At 40.6% G+C, this 14,308-nt stretch overlaps 1 protein-coding gene across 1 annotated transcript in view; it reads left to right on the forward strand.

The window, feature by feature from the left end:
- Positions 1-14,308, forward strand: part of LOC145987102 (uncharacterized) — a 115,015-nt gene that overhangs the window by 12,768 nt on the left and 87,939 nt on the right. Inside the window, exons 4-5 of the mRNA XM_083121577.1 lie at positions 2,408-2,647; positions 6,679-6,807. Coding sequence (XP_082977703.1) covers positions 2,408-2,647; positions 6,679-6,807 — 369 coding nt within the window. The remainder of the gene's footprint in view (positions 1-2,407; positions 2,648-6,678; positions 6,808-14,308) is intronic.

The following is a 14,308-nucleotide window of genomic DNA, read 5'->3' on the forward strand; positions in this document are numbered from 1 at the left end:
GATAAAATAAATTATTCTTATTAGCAAATTGGTTAATTATATCAATAACCTGTAAACCAAGGAATATGCTAATGTTCTGATTAATTACTGTTATGGTTAGTCATGTTACAAAGTGAATGCAATTCCAACTTGTTTCAAAACTCTGTCGAGTATATAAACTGCTCACAAAAAGTTTTGCATCACCAACAAAAACTGTACTCCTGGGAAGAAAATAAACATACCATTGCTCAATCAGTACAAGAAAGAAGAAAACGTGGAAAACATGGGAATGGCATGAAAAAGAACGTTCACACTAATCCCAAAAAAAAAGAAAAAATGACACACTGCTGAAGTAGCAAAGGGAAACAAATGGCACAACAATGCTATCTGCCTATTTGTTATGTCAGACAGGATGTTTACCACATGGTATGTCCCCCTCGAGCTGCAATGAGGTCTTCAACACGCCGGGGCATGCTCGCAATGAGATGATCAAGGTCATCCTGTGGTAAACGATCCCATTCCTCCTGTGCTGCCAAAAGAAGCTCACGTGGAGAGTCTGGGAGCACAGGACGGTGTGCCATTGCATTCCTCAACATGGCCCAAGCATGCTCGATACAATTCATGTCTGGGCTTCCTGGCGGCCAGGGCATTCTGTTAATTTGGGCCTGCTGCAGAAAATCTTGCACCACCCCTGCACGATGTGGCCGGGCATTATCATTCATGAACACAAGAGTTGGACCAATGTTCCGACGGTACGGTTCCACAGTTGTTTGTAGGATGTCTCTGATGTAACGCGGTCTTGTCAGTGTCCCTTGAATTGCAATTAGGGGCGTTCGGCGGCCGTGCATAATCCCTGCCCAAACCATAATGCCACCTCCTTGGAATGGATGAACAGGTTGCACATGACGAAGTCTCTCCCGCGGTCCTACGCCTCTCCACACTCTCACACGTCTCGAATCAGGCCTCAGGCAAAGCCTACATTCATCTGTAAAGAGTACACACGACCAATCTGCAGGTCCCCAATGCACACGTTCGCGTGCCCACACCAAACGATCACGCTGTTGGTTTGCACTTAGAGGTTGCCGACGCATGGGTCTTCGGCAACGTAAAGTTCTTGCTCGCAGTCTATTGCGATCAGTCTGGGTCGATACACGTACGCCTGAGGCTTGTTGGAGGTCATTTCGCAACTCATTTGCGGTCCTGGTATTGTGCCGCAGGGCTGTGATTCCTAGCAAACGGTCCTGGGCTGGTGTTGTTACCCGTGGTCGACCTGAACGGTGGCGATCTGCTACTGTCCCACTGTCTGTGTACCTTCTCCATGTTCTGCTGACATCGCTCTGTGCGATACACATCGTCGCGGCTACCGCCCGTTGTGACATCCCACTCTGCACGAAGGCGATAACCCTTGCCCGATCGAACTGCGATATTGTACGCCTGGGCATGTCTACCTTCACTACTTGACTCTCTCTACGTAAGTGAGAGATATAACCTTGACCATTACCACCCACAATACTGAGATGTTCGAACACAGAAATATGCTCAGCTGGTCGTGGCTGTCGTCTGAAGAGCGAGTTATGCGGGGTTGAATGGGTATCTTGCACAGCACAGTGTGCTTTCTCACAGCTGGATCAGTGGGACATGTTGTGATTGTTCTTTCTATCATTTCTTGGGTGATGCACAACTTTTTGTGAGCAGTTTATTTTAGGAGCATGATGCTTAGCCATGAATTTTTATAAAATATACTGTTAGCTTGGTACAGGCTTGGTCCAAGTCCAACTTCTTCGTGAAGTCTTTGTTGTAAATTATAAAATGAAGATTAAAACTTATTAGCATAATTTTCAACCGATATTTATGATTATAAAAATACTTTATTTGTTTTGTAATATATACCGATATATTACTTACAGATACATTCTATTAATCTTGAATAAAGCACAAATCAGTGTAATTTTAATATAAAACCTAGTATAAGAGTTACTAATCTATCTTTTTTCTCATTTAATGTTCTAACATATCATTCATGCTTGATATACTCTGTCTTCATTATTTATATTGTTTCTTTCTTTTCATTACTTTCACCAATATACTGAAAACATTGTTCTGGATATCCGAACAAAATATTAATATTGAAAGACCAGAAGCTTCCAAATTATATGTAATATAGCAACAAATAGGAACAACTTGTAACGTAACCATACAATCCTATAAAATGGACACAATGAATGAAAGTGACTAATATGTAATGTAATGTAATCAAATAAAATACAAATTAAGTGCTCAGCACACAAAAATGGGGTGGGTAGGATATACGTCCTGGTTTATTTATAGGTATCAGGACAATAAGTGCATACCTCTGAATGTATGGGGTGGGCTTCTTTAGGGGGTTCCCCCATTTCTTTATGATTATAAAAAATGTTCGTACTTTTAGGTTGCTGATCGCGTACAAGAACATCATCAGAGCGATAGAGAACTTCAGCATCTCAGTGGTGTATGGTCTGTACTACTTCGGCAAGGGGCACCTCAGCGTGAAGAGTTTCGCTGGCTTCGTTCGATACGATTCCCTCGCACATGATTACCTGAACGCCACTCAGCACTTCTCCGAGGCCGTCATGAACGAGTTCCAGCTCTTCAGGGGAAAGTTGCCAGCGTACAACAACATGATGATTTGGTAAGTGCAGTCGGGCTGCAGTTGCAGATGTTATCAAGAGATGCCTACGGCATGCAATGAAACTTAATTCGTAGTTTTCTTTCTTTGGTTATTCTATCGTCACGTTATAGTAGAGGAAATTTTCCTCACAAATTTTACATAATTCGAAATATGATTGTTACCTTCTGAAACGAAAAGCAGGAAACATAAAAAAGTAGTACATCCATGGATGCGTTGTGGGGGTGGGGGGAAGGGTTGCAGCTCTAACTAAAAGAGTACAGGGTCAAGTGCACTGCACCTCATGTCATGCTGCTTACATTTCTCCTGAAATATTACACAATTCTCTTTAGTCCGTTTTCTTCTAGATTTGATTTGATTTGAATTTTTTATTTAACGTCACCTTTCTGTCACTTTTGGCTAATTACAACAATGAATATGAGTGATGATATGAATAAATTCATGAATTGACTCACAAATTACATCCATGCCCAGGTTGGGATTCGATCCCAGGACCCCTGGCGTCCTAGCGTTCAACCACTCCTCCACGAAGGTCTTCTTTTCTCATATGCTTCCTTCTTGATTTCTCTCTTTTTCGTTCCTCCTTTTGCTTATGTTTTTAATTTTACAGATTAATCTTCCTATCTCTCTCGTTCTTATTGTTTTTTTTGTGTGTTTCCTTACTTCCTTACCATAAAACATCCATATATTGTGAAATAACATTAATATATTAATCAATACTGAGAATATATTTATCTCTTGTCGCAGCTGTAGTATCGTTTCATCAATGCATCAAACATGCTAATACCCAGAATTTGGTTATACTAGGTGTATCAAAAAGTTGTGATCATCACCATGAAATAACTACCTGAGAAACTTGATGTTATGTTGTGGTAATTAAGACTTCTCTATGTAGTCACCTTCCGAATTCACACATTTCTCTCAGCGTTTCTGAACCCTCTGTAGGCCTTCATTGTAGAAGTCCGCAGATTGCATGGAAAACCACTGTTCGACCTCGTGAATGACGTCATCTGTCATCAAATCGCCAACCTCGCAGTGGCTTTTTCATTTCTGGAAACATAAAAAATTCACTTGTGAGATCTGGAGAATAGAATGGGTGTGGCAATAATTGAAAGCCACAGTGCTCTGCTTCCACAACAGCGGCAGATGAGTGAGCGGGTGCATTATCAGCGAAGAGATGGGCGTCGTTGAAGAGCATACCACAGCGTTTTTTCCTTCAGAGCATCTTGCAATTTCTTCAGAAGTGAGCAGTAATTTGAGCTGTTAATAGACTGGGCTTTGTCAGGATGGCTCCCCGACAATCCCTGAATACCGACAACACGACCTTACCTGCAGACTTTTGCACCTTGGCCTTTTTGGGAGGGGGGGATATGAGTGCTTCCACTCTTTGCTCATCTCTTTGGTCTCCGGATCATAGAGATAGATCCAACATTCGTCCATAGTTACCAAACCACTAAAAGAATCCTATTCGTCGAGCTGCAACAGAGTTAGCATCTGCCTTGACTGATCGCATTATGTGTGCCTCTTGAGTGGAGTTAGCAGGGTACCCAGCTTGCAGATACCTTATACAATACACGACATATTAACACGGTATTTGTATTATGATGTACATAGACTTTAATGATTATACTGGCAAAAAATCATTCACGTACATTCAATAATTTTACCTAATGATCAGTACTTTTTGATACCCCTCGTACTTTTAGTCATCACTCGGTACCTTCCTTATCATATCATGAACAGGCAGCAAGCAATATCTGATTCTAAGCAATAAATACAAGCTTTACTATAAGAATAAGGTCGCAAGCGTGACCATTTTTAGAACTACAAGTATTCTGTAGCAAACTAACGAGTAATTTAAAAGGCACTAACAGTTTCACAGAAGTAGACAATTCGTCTGGATGTATTGCAGGACATTTTGCAGGACGCTGTGGAAAATAGGACATATTTGTTTTTTTGGAGTGTCATTGCAGACCGCAGGACATGACAATAAAAAAAGGACTGTCCTGTGAAAATCCGAACTTCTGGTCATCCTACCTTAAATGTTCTTACGTTCGATTTCTTAAATTACAAAATGAACTGAAAAAATAAATGAAGGACAGCTAATCGTCACTAAACCGACAAAATAGCATATTTCGTTTTGAAGCTTGCCAAATTCCTTAAATATTAATAAATATTTTATTAATAGCCCTCTGTGAGCCATGAAAAGAGCTGTAATATGAATTTAAGTCAATGCAAAATATTAACTTTGTACTTCAGAAGTATATTTTATGGCACTTCTCTATTGGCATTCAATGTTAATTGGACTTTGTACAGTATCTAGGGTTTCTACTTTCAACTACATTCTGTCTCGGGAATATGTGGAACAAGGCAGTGCATAACGGTAGGGAAGGGAAGAAAGCGAATGGGCGGAGCAAAGCAGTGCGCACTGTTGCGAACGACTGGCACCCGCGTTTTCCCCTCCATACACTCACTTCCCCTTTCAGGTTTTCATTGACCATGCCCTCTCGAGTAACTACTTGGCCAAAGATTTGTTTTCGTCCGCTTTTTCCAGAGATTCCAGGGAGAGAGAGTGTATTTAATGAAGCATTCTACACATCCCCCATCCCTCACCTCCAACTCCGTGTACGCATCCCCCCCAAAGCCGTTCATCGAAATCCCCCCAAAAGAATTGTTCATCACAACCCCTTCCATACACAAATAGTTTGGATATGTAGTTTGGATAAGCACACAGTAATTGATTTTTGTTTGAATGTCGATATATTTTTTCTTTTAAATTAAATTTTCAAAATTCGTAAGGTTTACACAACAAAAACTGACAGTATTTTACAATTATACAGTCAGTCGTAGCACAGGAACACATACAAGCGAAACTCATCGTGCCTGAAATCATCCAACACTGAAACTGAAGTCCGCATGTCGGAAGTTCCGAGCCGACTCGGAACTACCACAATATAAAACACCAACAATATTTACAACTGGCCGAGATGCCAACAATCGAAAGGCACATGACATTCGAAACCTCATTATAGTTGAAATTAAAAGACTAAAGAAAGAAAAAGCACGGCTCACTTTCATGTTTGCTACAGGCAATAATGTTCTGGTGGATGTTAAATCATTAAGTAGATGCTGAACATCCAATAACCATAACTAAAAATAAGGAACAAGTCAATCAATTGTGTTCTTGTGGATGTTAAATCATTAAGTAGATGCTAAACATCCAATAACCATAACTAAAAATAAGGAACAAGTCAATCAATAGTGTTCTTGTGGATGTTAAATCATTAAGTAGATGCTGAACATCCAATAACCATAATTAAAAATAAGGAACAAGTCAATCAATAGTGTTCTTGTGGATGTTAAACCATTAAGTAGATGCTGAACAACCAATAACCATAACTAAAAATAAAGAACAAGTCAATCAATAGTGTTCTTGTGGATGTCAAATCATTAAGTAGATGCTGAACATGTAATAACCATAACTAAAAATAAGTAACAAGTCAGTCAAACGAAACTATCGCCCCATTTTAGTGTGACTGAAAATATTGTAGCTGAACTATAAAATTATGTCCTCCCAAAAAATTCCCATGGCGCGTCATGAATCCCCCCTACCCCCGTGGACAACCCTGATTAACATTGCATGTCAAATACTGTAAGGATAATTGATCTAGCTACTGGGTGGTCATTTAGATTCAATTCCACATAATGCTGTATACTTCTTCCATAATTTTCTTGCTTAAGTGATTCTGGCACTCATCCAACCCACTCTCTGATGAATATCTGCGAATAAAGGCGGTGGGTGAAACATGGTGTTTTTCAAAATGCTTCCATCTAAGGTCGTTCCATTGTTACTTGCACTGAAAGAATAGGACACGCGGCGCCCTGTGAAAGTATTCGCACTCGATCAAAGTCCAAAGTCATATTGAAATTCGTGAAATCTCTAGCTACGGCTCTGACTAAAAAGCAGATTATAAATTTAAATAAGCTATATCTTTACATAGCCCAAAGTTATTCTAAGATTCCATCTTTTTCAGGCGAGATGAGATTTACTCCAATGAGGAAAGAAAACCAGATTTCATAACGGCAGAGGATTACTACACTACGATGTCTATGTACTTGAACGAGCTTCGAAGATACCAGTCCATAATACGAATTTTGATTAGGTAAGGTGAACTTTCGTACATGTTATAATTATTTGTTTTAGGAAACCATACTTAGAAATTGGATTTTCTATTGCTAATTAATGGATTTGACTTCTTGTGCTAGTATAATGAGAATGCACTTATTCATAGATATTTTTCTCGAAATTTTTGTTAGAAGGTCAATGCCAATGATGATACAAATGATGATTGTAAACATACTATTCAAATAGGCATATCTCTCTCTCTCCTTCTCTCTTTAACATATTCTCTCGGTACCCACCCTTCTGTCACCCTCCCTCTCCATCCTTTTCTCTCTCTCTCTCTCCTTTTATCGTTCTCTTTCCTACTTTTGTCTTTCTCTTCCTCACTATCACTCTTTCTCCTTACCCTCTTCCCTTCTCTCTCTCTCTCTCTCTCATTATGTCTCTCTATATTTCTTTCTCCCTCCCCTTCTCTCTTTAGTCTTTTCTCTCTCCTTCCACCTCTCTCTTTAGCCTTCTCCATCTCCTCACTTTCTCGTTGTCATCCCCTCTCTCTATCTCTCTCTCTCTATCTCTTTCTCTCTGGGTGTTCTTTCGCGTTGTTTCTCTCTCTCTTTTTCTCTGTGGGTGTTTTATTTTTACTTTGTTTCTCTCTTTCTCCCTCACACTTTACTTCTGCCTTGGTTTTCGCTTTTCCTCTTCTCTGTCTCTCTCTCTCTCTCTCTCTCTTTCTCTCTCTCTCAAAAGGCCTCCCCGAGGCCTTGGTTTTCGCTTTCCCTCTTCTCTGTCTCTCTCTCTCTCTCTCTCTCTCTCTCTCTCTCTCTCTCAAAGGGCCTCCCCGAGGTCTATGCCCGTTTCGCCTTTTCCCGTTTCACCTTAAAACCGGAAACAATACACAGAGATGACTTACCAATTAATTAAACACCAAGTAGAATCGAATGTAAATATAATAAAGTCCTACTTATCAAATCACTTATACACTTACACTAAACATTTGGTAACTTACACGAAAATGCAAATATAAAACATAAAAACAATCAATTAGAACAAGTTACACATCTCCCAGATGAACACAATAGGACATTGCATCCAAGTAATCCAATCAGGATATCACTACATTAGGCCTATATTATATAAATATAATGCAGGCCTACTTATCAAATCACTTACACTAAGTATTTGTAACTAACACAGTCTGCCTTTCTCTGTAGTATTGTCTTCTCAAATCGCTTGGGGGTCTCCCCGATGGCGCAGTGGTAGCGTTGTAGCGTTGTAATCAAGGGGTCCCGGGTTCGATACCCCGTGGAGGCACATAGTGGTTCGGATCACACTTTAAACTGAAGGTCCAGTCTCAATTAGCCTATCTGTGCATAAAGTAGACTTAAAACACCAACTCAATCAATCCAATCGCTTGTCTAGCTGCTCCACCAATAGAAATGCACAGGTGTGTACGTACAGGTGAAAGAAAGGAAAGATAAATTTATTACACAAAACTTCTCTGCACCACTATACTTATAAAAAAAACAGTTCACAGGTGTGTGCGCACAGATGGATGAATATGTTTAGAAACTAAAATAGCTATCCGTGAATTACTTCCCTCTCTCCAGTATTAAAGCGAGATGGGAATAGCGGAAAGGAGACTTCCATTTCGCCTTAAATTGGCCATTGTAAATCAATCGGTTTTTATGTGCTGATGAGGCATAATGCGTAAGGGAGAAACGCGAAACGGGAAAACACGCTCCCCAATGAAATTGCAGGTAACGTCGTTGCCTAGCAATCAACGGATCCCTAAACCAGGGATCAGTGGTTTGGATCCCACTTTTAACTGTAGATACAGTCCCGATTAGCCTATCTCTGCACAAAGTGGACTTAAAACAACAATTCAGAGAATCAATTCTTTCTCTCAATACGAGTTGTATTCCCATCCCACTCCATTTGTGATCCTCAGAGAAGAATATGATCGATTCACTGATACCCAGTTAAATTGTTTGGTGGGGGTTGTTTTGTGGTCCGCAAGGTTTTTGTTAAAATATGATTTCAGGGTTCACTTGGAATTGACTAATAATAACCGCTCTTAACCTTTAATCCCTTAAGTGTGGAAGTGGAAGGCCTTGTGTTTGCATTGACTAGATTCAACTGCAGGTGGACCCAGACATTGAGAACATAACAATCAAATTAGGTGAAATTATGCTAACTGTAGTGAAAATAAAAACAGCAGAAGAGGAAGAAGACAAGACGAAAAAGAAGAAGCAGAGGAATAGGAAGGAGATGAAAAAGAAGAAGAAGAGGAAGAAGATGAAAATGAAGAAGAAGAGGGCGAGGGAAAGATGAAAGAGAAGAACAGGAATAAGATGAAAGAGAAGAAGAAGATGAAAAAGAAGAAGAGGAGGAGGAGGAGGAAGATGAAAAAGAAGAAGATAAAAAAGAAGAAGAGGAGAAGGAAGAAGATGAAAAGGAAGAAGAAGGATGAGGAGAATATAAGTTAGATATAAGTAAAGTTGTCTGCTCTCGTGTGGTATGGTTCGTGCATAATTGAAAACCGAAATATGGCTCCAAAAAAGATGTTACTGTGATGCGGACATTCAGTTGCACTTGTTTCAAAGACTTTCACACCAGAAAGATTTATTCGGCATGAAACTGAAGTACATACAGGCCGACATAACTAACTAACTAGCCTTCTTAAACCCGAAGGTTTATTGCTGCAGTAACACAAGTCTTCCATCTCTCCCCTATCCTGAGCAAGATCAATCCAATCTTTCCCATCCTTACCGATTTTCTTTGGATCCTTCCAAATTTTATCCCTCCACCTTCATGTTGGCCTTCCTACAGATCTGTTACCATCAGGTTTCCAACAAGAATCCTGCAAACTTTTTTTCCTCTCCAATTCACGTCGACATGCTATGTATTATTGTATTTTTTGATACTGTATAATTGTATTTGCGTGTTATTGTATTATTTACATTTGTCGTGGAATATGAACGTAATTCTTTAAAAAATACTGCATAAATGAAGAAGTTGGCCGCGGTGGCTCATGGGCGGCCCCTGTGGCGGAGTGGTTAGCACATCGCGCTAAGACGCCAGGGGTCCCGGGTTCGATTCCCGGCTCGGCCATGGATGTTTGTGATTGTCTGTCCTGAAAAGTCTTGAAATTGAAATATGAATGAAATGATATGAGTGAATGAAGTGTGATGGGGGAAGCTTCCGCATAGGGGCTTTCCTTTAAAAAAAAAAAAAAAAGTCGTTAACGCGTCTGACTACCATGCTAAAGGTCCCGGGTTCGATCCCCGGCCGGTTCAAATCCGGGAACTTTTCTAACGGTGGAAGCGGCCCCGGCGCCCACCCAGCGTCGAATAAAATGGGTACCTGGGGGAAACCCTGGGGGGTAAAGGCGGTCAGGGGCGTGATGCTGATCACATCACCCCCACTCACGACCGGATCAAGAAAGTGTGGGGCGTTACCCCCACACCCCCTATACGCCTTCATGGCGTGGTGCTATGCACAGGGGAAGACTTTACCTTTTTTTTTTTTTAAATGAAGAAGGAAGACAAATACTGTTGTTATACGAGAGCAAATCGAAAAGTCTTTGCTCCTATTTTTTTTCAGCCGAAATATTAATGTGATTTAGAAAGCGAGATATAGCTATATTTAATGCAATAGGTTTTTCTTGGAACGGCCCCGCCTTAACTCTCGGCTCCTCCGTGGCACGGCGCTGCTGTCAGTTTGCAAAGATTGCTGTAGTACTTAACACGTCCACGTCGTATAAGCAGCGAAGTGTTATTCGTTTTCTATGGAGCAAGGGACGAACACGCGTCGAGATCCATAAGGAAATGCAGCAGACGTATGGGGACAAGTGTCTCGCTTTGAGAAGTGTGCGGTAGTGGTGTTGTGGGTTCGAAAATGGTCGAGAAGACCTTCATGACAGTGAGCGGTCCTTGTTCCTCGCTCACAACGGAAAACCTTTCCCGAGTGGATGCAATGGTGAATGCGGATCGGCGTGTGCATCTTTAGGACATTTCCAAGGAGCTTGCAATTTATTATGGCTGTGTTCACGAACCGTTCACGAATCCAGGTGATGTCACAAGGTTCCATGTCGATGGGTGCCTAAGCTTTTGGATGACCTGACCAAGGGCACGAAAATGATAGCTTCACTGAAACATTTGCAGCGTTACTCCGAGGAGGGTGAAAGTTTCCTGGATCTCATTGTCACTGGAGATGAATCGTGGGTATTGCATTTCACTCCAGAATCAAAGCAGCAGAGCATGGTGTGGAAACATCCACATTCGCCTGTCGCGAAGGAATTCCGCAGAACGCCTCAGTTGGAAGTTAATGCTCACGGTTTTCTGGCATCGCTGAAGATCACTCCTGCTGGATTTCATGCCACGAGGTGACATCATCAGCGCTGACAGCTATTGTGGCTCACGTCTGCGAGCTGCCATCAGGAAAAAGCGCCAAGGCATACTCGATGAGGACAATGTGGTTATCGTCCACGATAACGCCAGGCCTCATGTGGCAAACAGGGCGATCGACAGACTTCAGTCATTCGAATGGGAGATTCTGCAGCATGCACCGTAGAGTCCAGACTTCGCCACCAATGATTTCCACGTGTTCGATTCACTGAAGAAGTTCCTGTCAGGACAAAGGTTCATTTGCGACGACGAAGCGAAGACCGCTGTCCGGCGCTGGTTCCACGATCAACCGACCGAATTCCACAACAGCGACATCTCCAAATTTAGTGGTACGATGGGACACATTCCTCTACCGCTGTGGTGACTATGTGGAAAAATAGTGCAAGGTACATAGAACAATTCCTATATTTTGATTTCCCCTGCATGTTACTTATTTCGGCTGAAAAAAAATTGGGCAAAGACATTTCGATTTGCCCTCGTATTTCAGTAAATTTTGTGCACCGGAATTCTAAGAGATAATACATTTTACAGTAGCGACTTGTTCAGAAAATTCCACATTTAAGAGGTTAATATCTGAAGGTCGTTCGTGAAAATCGATCTCGGAGATGCTCTTGGGGGGTTCTTATGAGTTCCTCAGATTGAGCACATTCGAGATGACATCTCATGAATATCGCTTTTCTTATCCCTTCCAGGAAATCACATTTCAATCTCCCAACATATTCCGTAGGGATTTCTTGATTCTGTTCTATTCTGCTCTCAAGGTAATTTCGCAACCAGCGATAAGTCTTACTCAATATCCGTCTATCTCTCTATCTCTCTCTCTCTCTCTCTCTCATTCTTCCTCTCTCTCTCCATCCTTTCCCTCTCTTTTCTGTTTGAAGAATGCAATTTTACAACTCGTGATCTCGTGCCTGTAATTTTAGAAATTTCTGTCATTCAGAAAAAAATCCTCCCCAAAAAAGAAATCCTCCCTTTTGACAAATATTTTATTACATTCATTTTTATCATTGAAACTTAATTTTAATTGTACTATAGCCATATTAAATCCTTATGAAAAACAAAGGGGATTATAGAATGCAAAGTCATGAAATTGTCAGTAGCTTTTTAACAAATATAGAGAAAATAACACACTAAGTTGGTATTTTTTCTGTAATTTTAATTTTAATGTAAGTTTATTAATCCAAAATACTTATCTATATAAATGTAGAGATTGGCATTTCTGAAAATCCTTCATCTCTCTCTCTCTCTCTCTCTCTCTCTCTCTCTCTCTCTCTATGCCTGTCTCCCTCTCTATCTGTTTCCCCCTAGCCTTCCCGATGGCGTTGTTGTAACGCTGCTGTCTTCTAATCAAGGGGTCCTGGTTTCAAGTCGCAGTGGAGGCACATTGAAAAGTGGCAGTAGCCTTACTTAAATTCTAGATTCAGTTCCGTCAGTCGATGAGAGCAAAAGTTGGACTTAACCTTTGACTTTGTTTCCCATCTCTCTCTCTGTCTTCCTCTCACGCTCTCTCTCTCTCTCCCCCTACTCTCTTTCTCTCTCTCTACCTCTTTCTTTCCCTCATTCTCTCCATATAATTACCACCTCTCTTTCTCTCTATCCCGTTCTCTCTCTCTTACGTCTACTTACTTACATGTGTCTCATTTTTTGTCTAGAAAGGAGAAGGAGGTATGAATTTAACAGAAGACTTACCGTTTCGTTATCCACTCATTAGATGGATGCACAAGAAAAATGAATTGTTAACTCTTTTCGGAAGTTTATATATAGTCTGCTGGACTAAATATTCAATTACTTTACCCATACTTCCACAATGTTAAATTGTTTCTGCATTAATAATGTTTTCAGCATTCAATAATAAGATGCATATTAAAAATTCGGTATGGCAAATACTCAGGAAAAAAGAATAGTGCGAGAAAAGTAATGATTAATTATGAAGTTCTTTGATATCTTAATCTAATCATCGTTAGTATATGTACTAATAAAAATAATAATAATAAGAGTGTGCACCTATGTGCCAAAAACAAACCGTTTGATTCGTCCTCTACTATTATCATGAAAATATACGAGGATCATTTAAAACAAAGTGATTACTGAACAATATGTTCACGGTTTGTCCCTGGTAGCAAAAAAATAATCATGGATTCAGGCAATGGTTTTTTCCAGCCTCTAGATGTGACATGTCATAGTTCTACAGATTGGCGTGTTGCGGCAGCACTTTGCTCACTGTAGCCATATTGAGTTGTGCGCTCTAAAACAATATTCTCACGAAAATAACAAATTGCGTTCATCAAAATTCAAGTCGCAGGTGAAAGAAATGCTGTTAAGTGTGACAGACTTGTGCAAGCTTGTGGTAACAAGGCACTTCAATATTCAACAGTGGTAAGTGGTTTGCCAAGACTGTGAAGCACCCAGTAATATTAAAGTGATGCTTGTTGTTGCCCACGACTAGGAAGCCGTTTTCCTTTGCCACACAGTTCCGAAGGAAGATGCCGTGAACAGTGATTATTACAGTAACTTTCTGGACAATCACCTTCGTCCAGCGATTCGTTGGAAATGACCAATGCTTCTGCCGAAACATCTGATTGTGCTGCACCACAACACAAGGTATCATGTTGAAAATTCAGTGGAGCAACTGCTTCAGCAGATCGTTGGGGTGTGATAAGGCACTCCTCTCTATAGTCTGGATATGAGTTCTTGCGACTATGTCTTGTTTCGGAAGCTACAAGATCCTCTACTAGGACGTTGCTTCAAGACATCGATGGCATATGTAGGCCTTAGGGCTGTCCCTAGGTGGCAGCGGCGGCCCCAGTATTAACCATCTAGGGGTGCTGATGGGGTGCGATGTTGTAAATAAAGGAAACATGCAAGTATACTTTAACCAGTACATCAAGTACCAATCAACGTTTTGTAGATTTCAATGTAAATATGCCAATAATTTGATTAATTTTTGCTGTCTTGCTATGACCACAATTTGTACAGTTACGGATAGTTTTGGGTTATAACGATCCCATTGATTTCAATGGTATCATTACAACCCAGATCTGTCCGTGACTGTACAAAAGTAAATGTGGTGTCTCTCTCAGATTAGACACTGTAACACAGAAAAAAATAAAAAGATTTCGTTGAATCAACAAAACA

The sequence above is a fragment of the Lepisma saccharinum genome, chromosome 4 (genome assembly GCF_977018435.1).
Source record: "Lepisma saccharinum chromosome 4, izLepSacc3.1, whole genome shotgun sequence".
NCBI classification, from domain to species: domain Eukaryota; kingdom Metazoa; phylum Arthropoda; class Insecta; order Zygentoma; family Lepismatidae; genus Lepisma; species Lepisma saccharinum.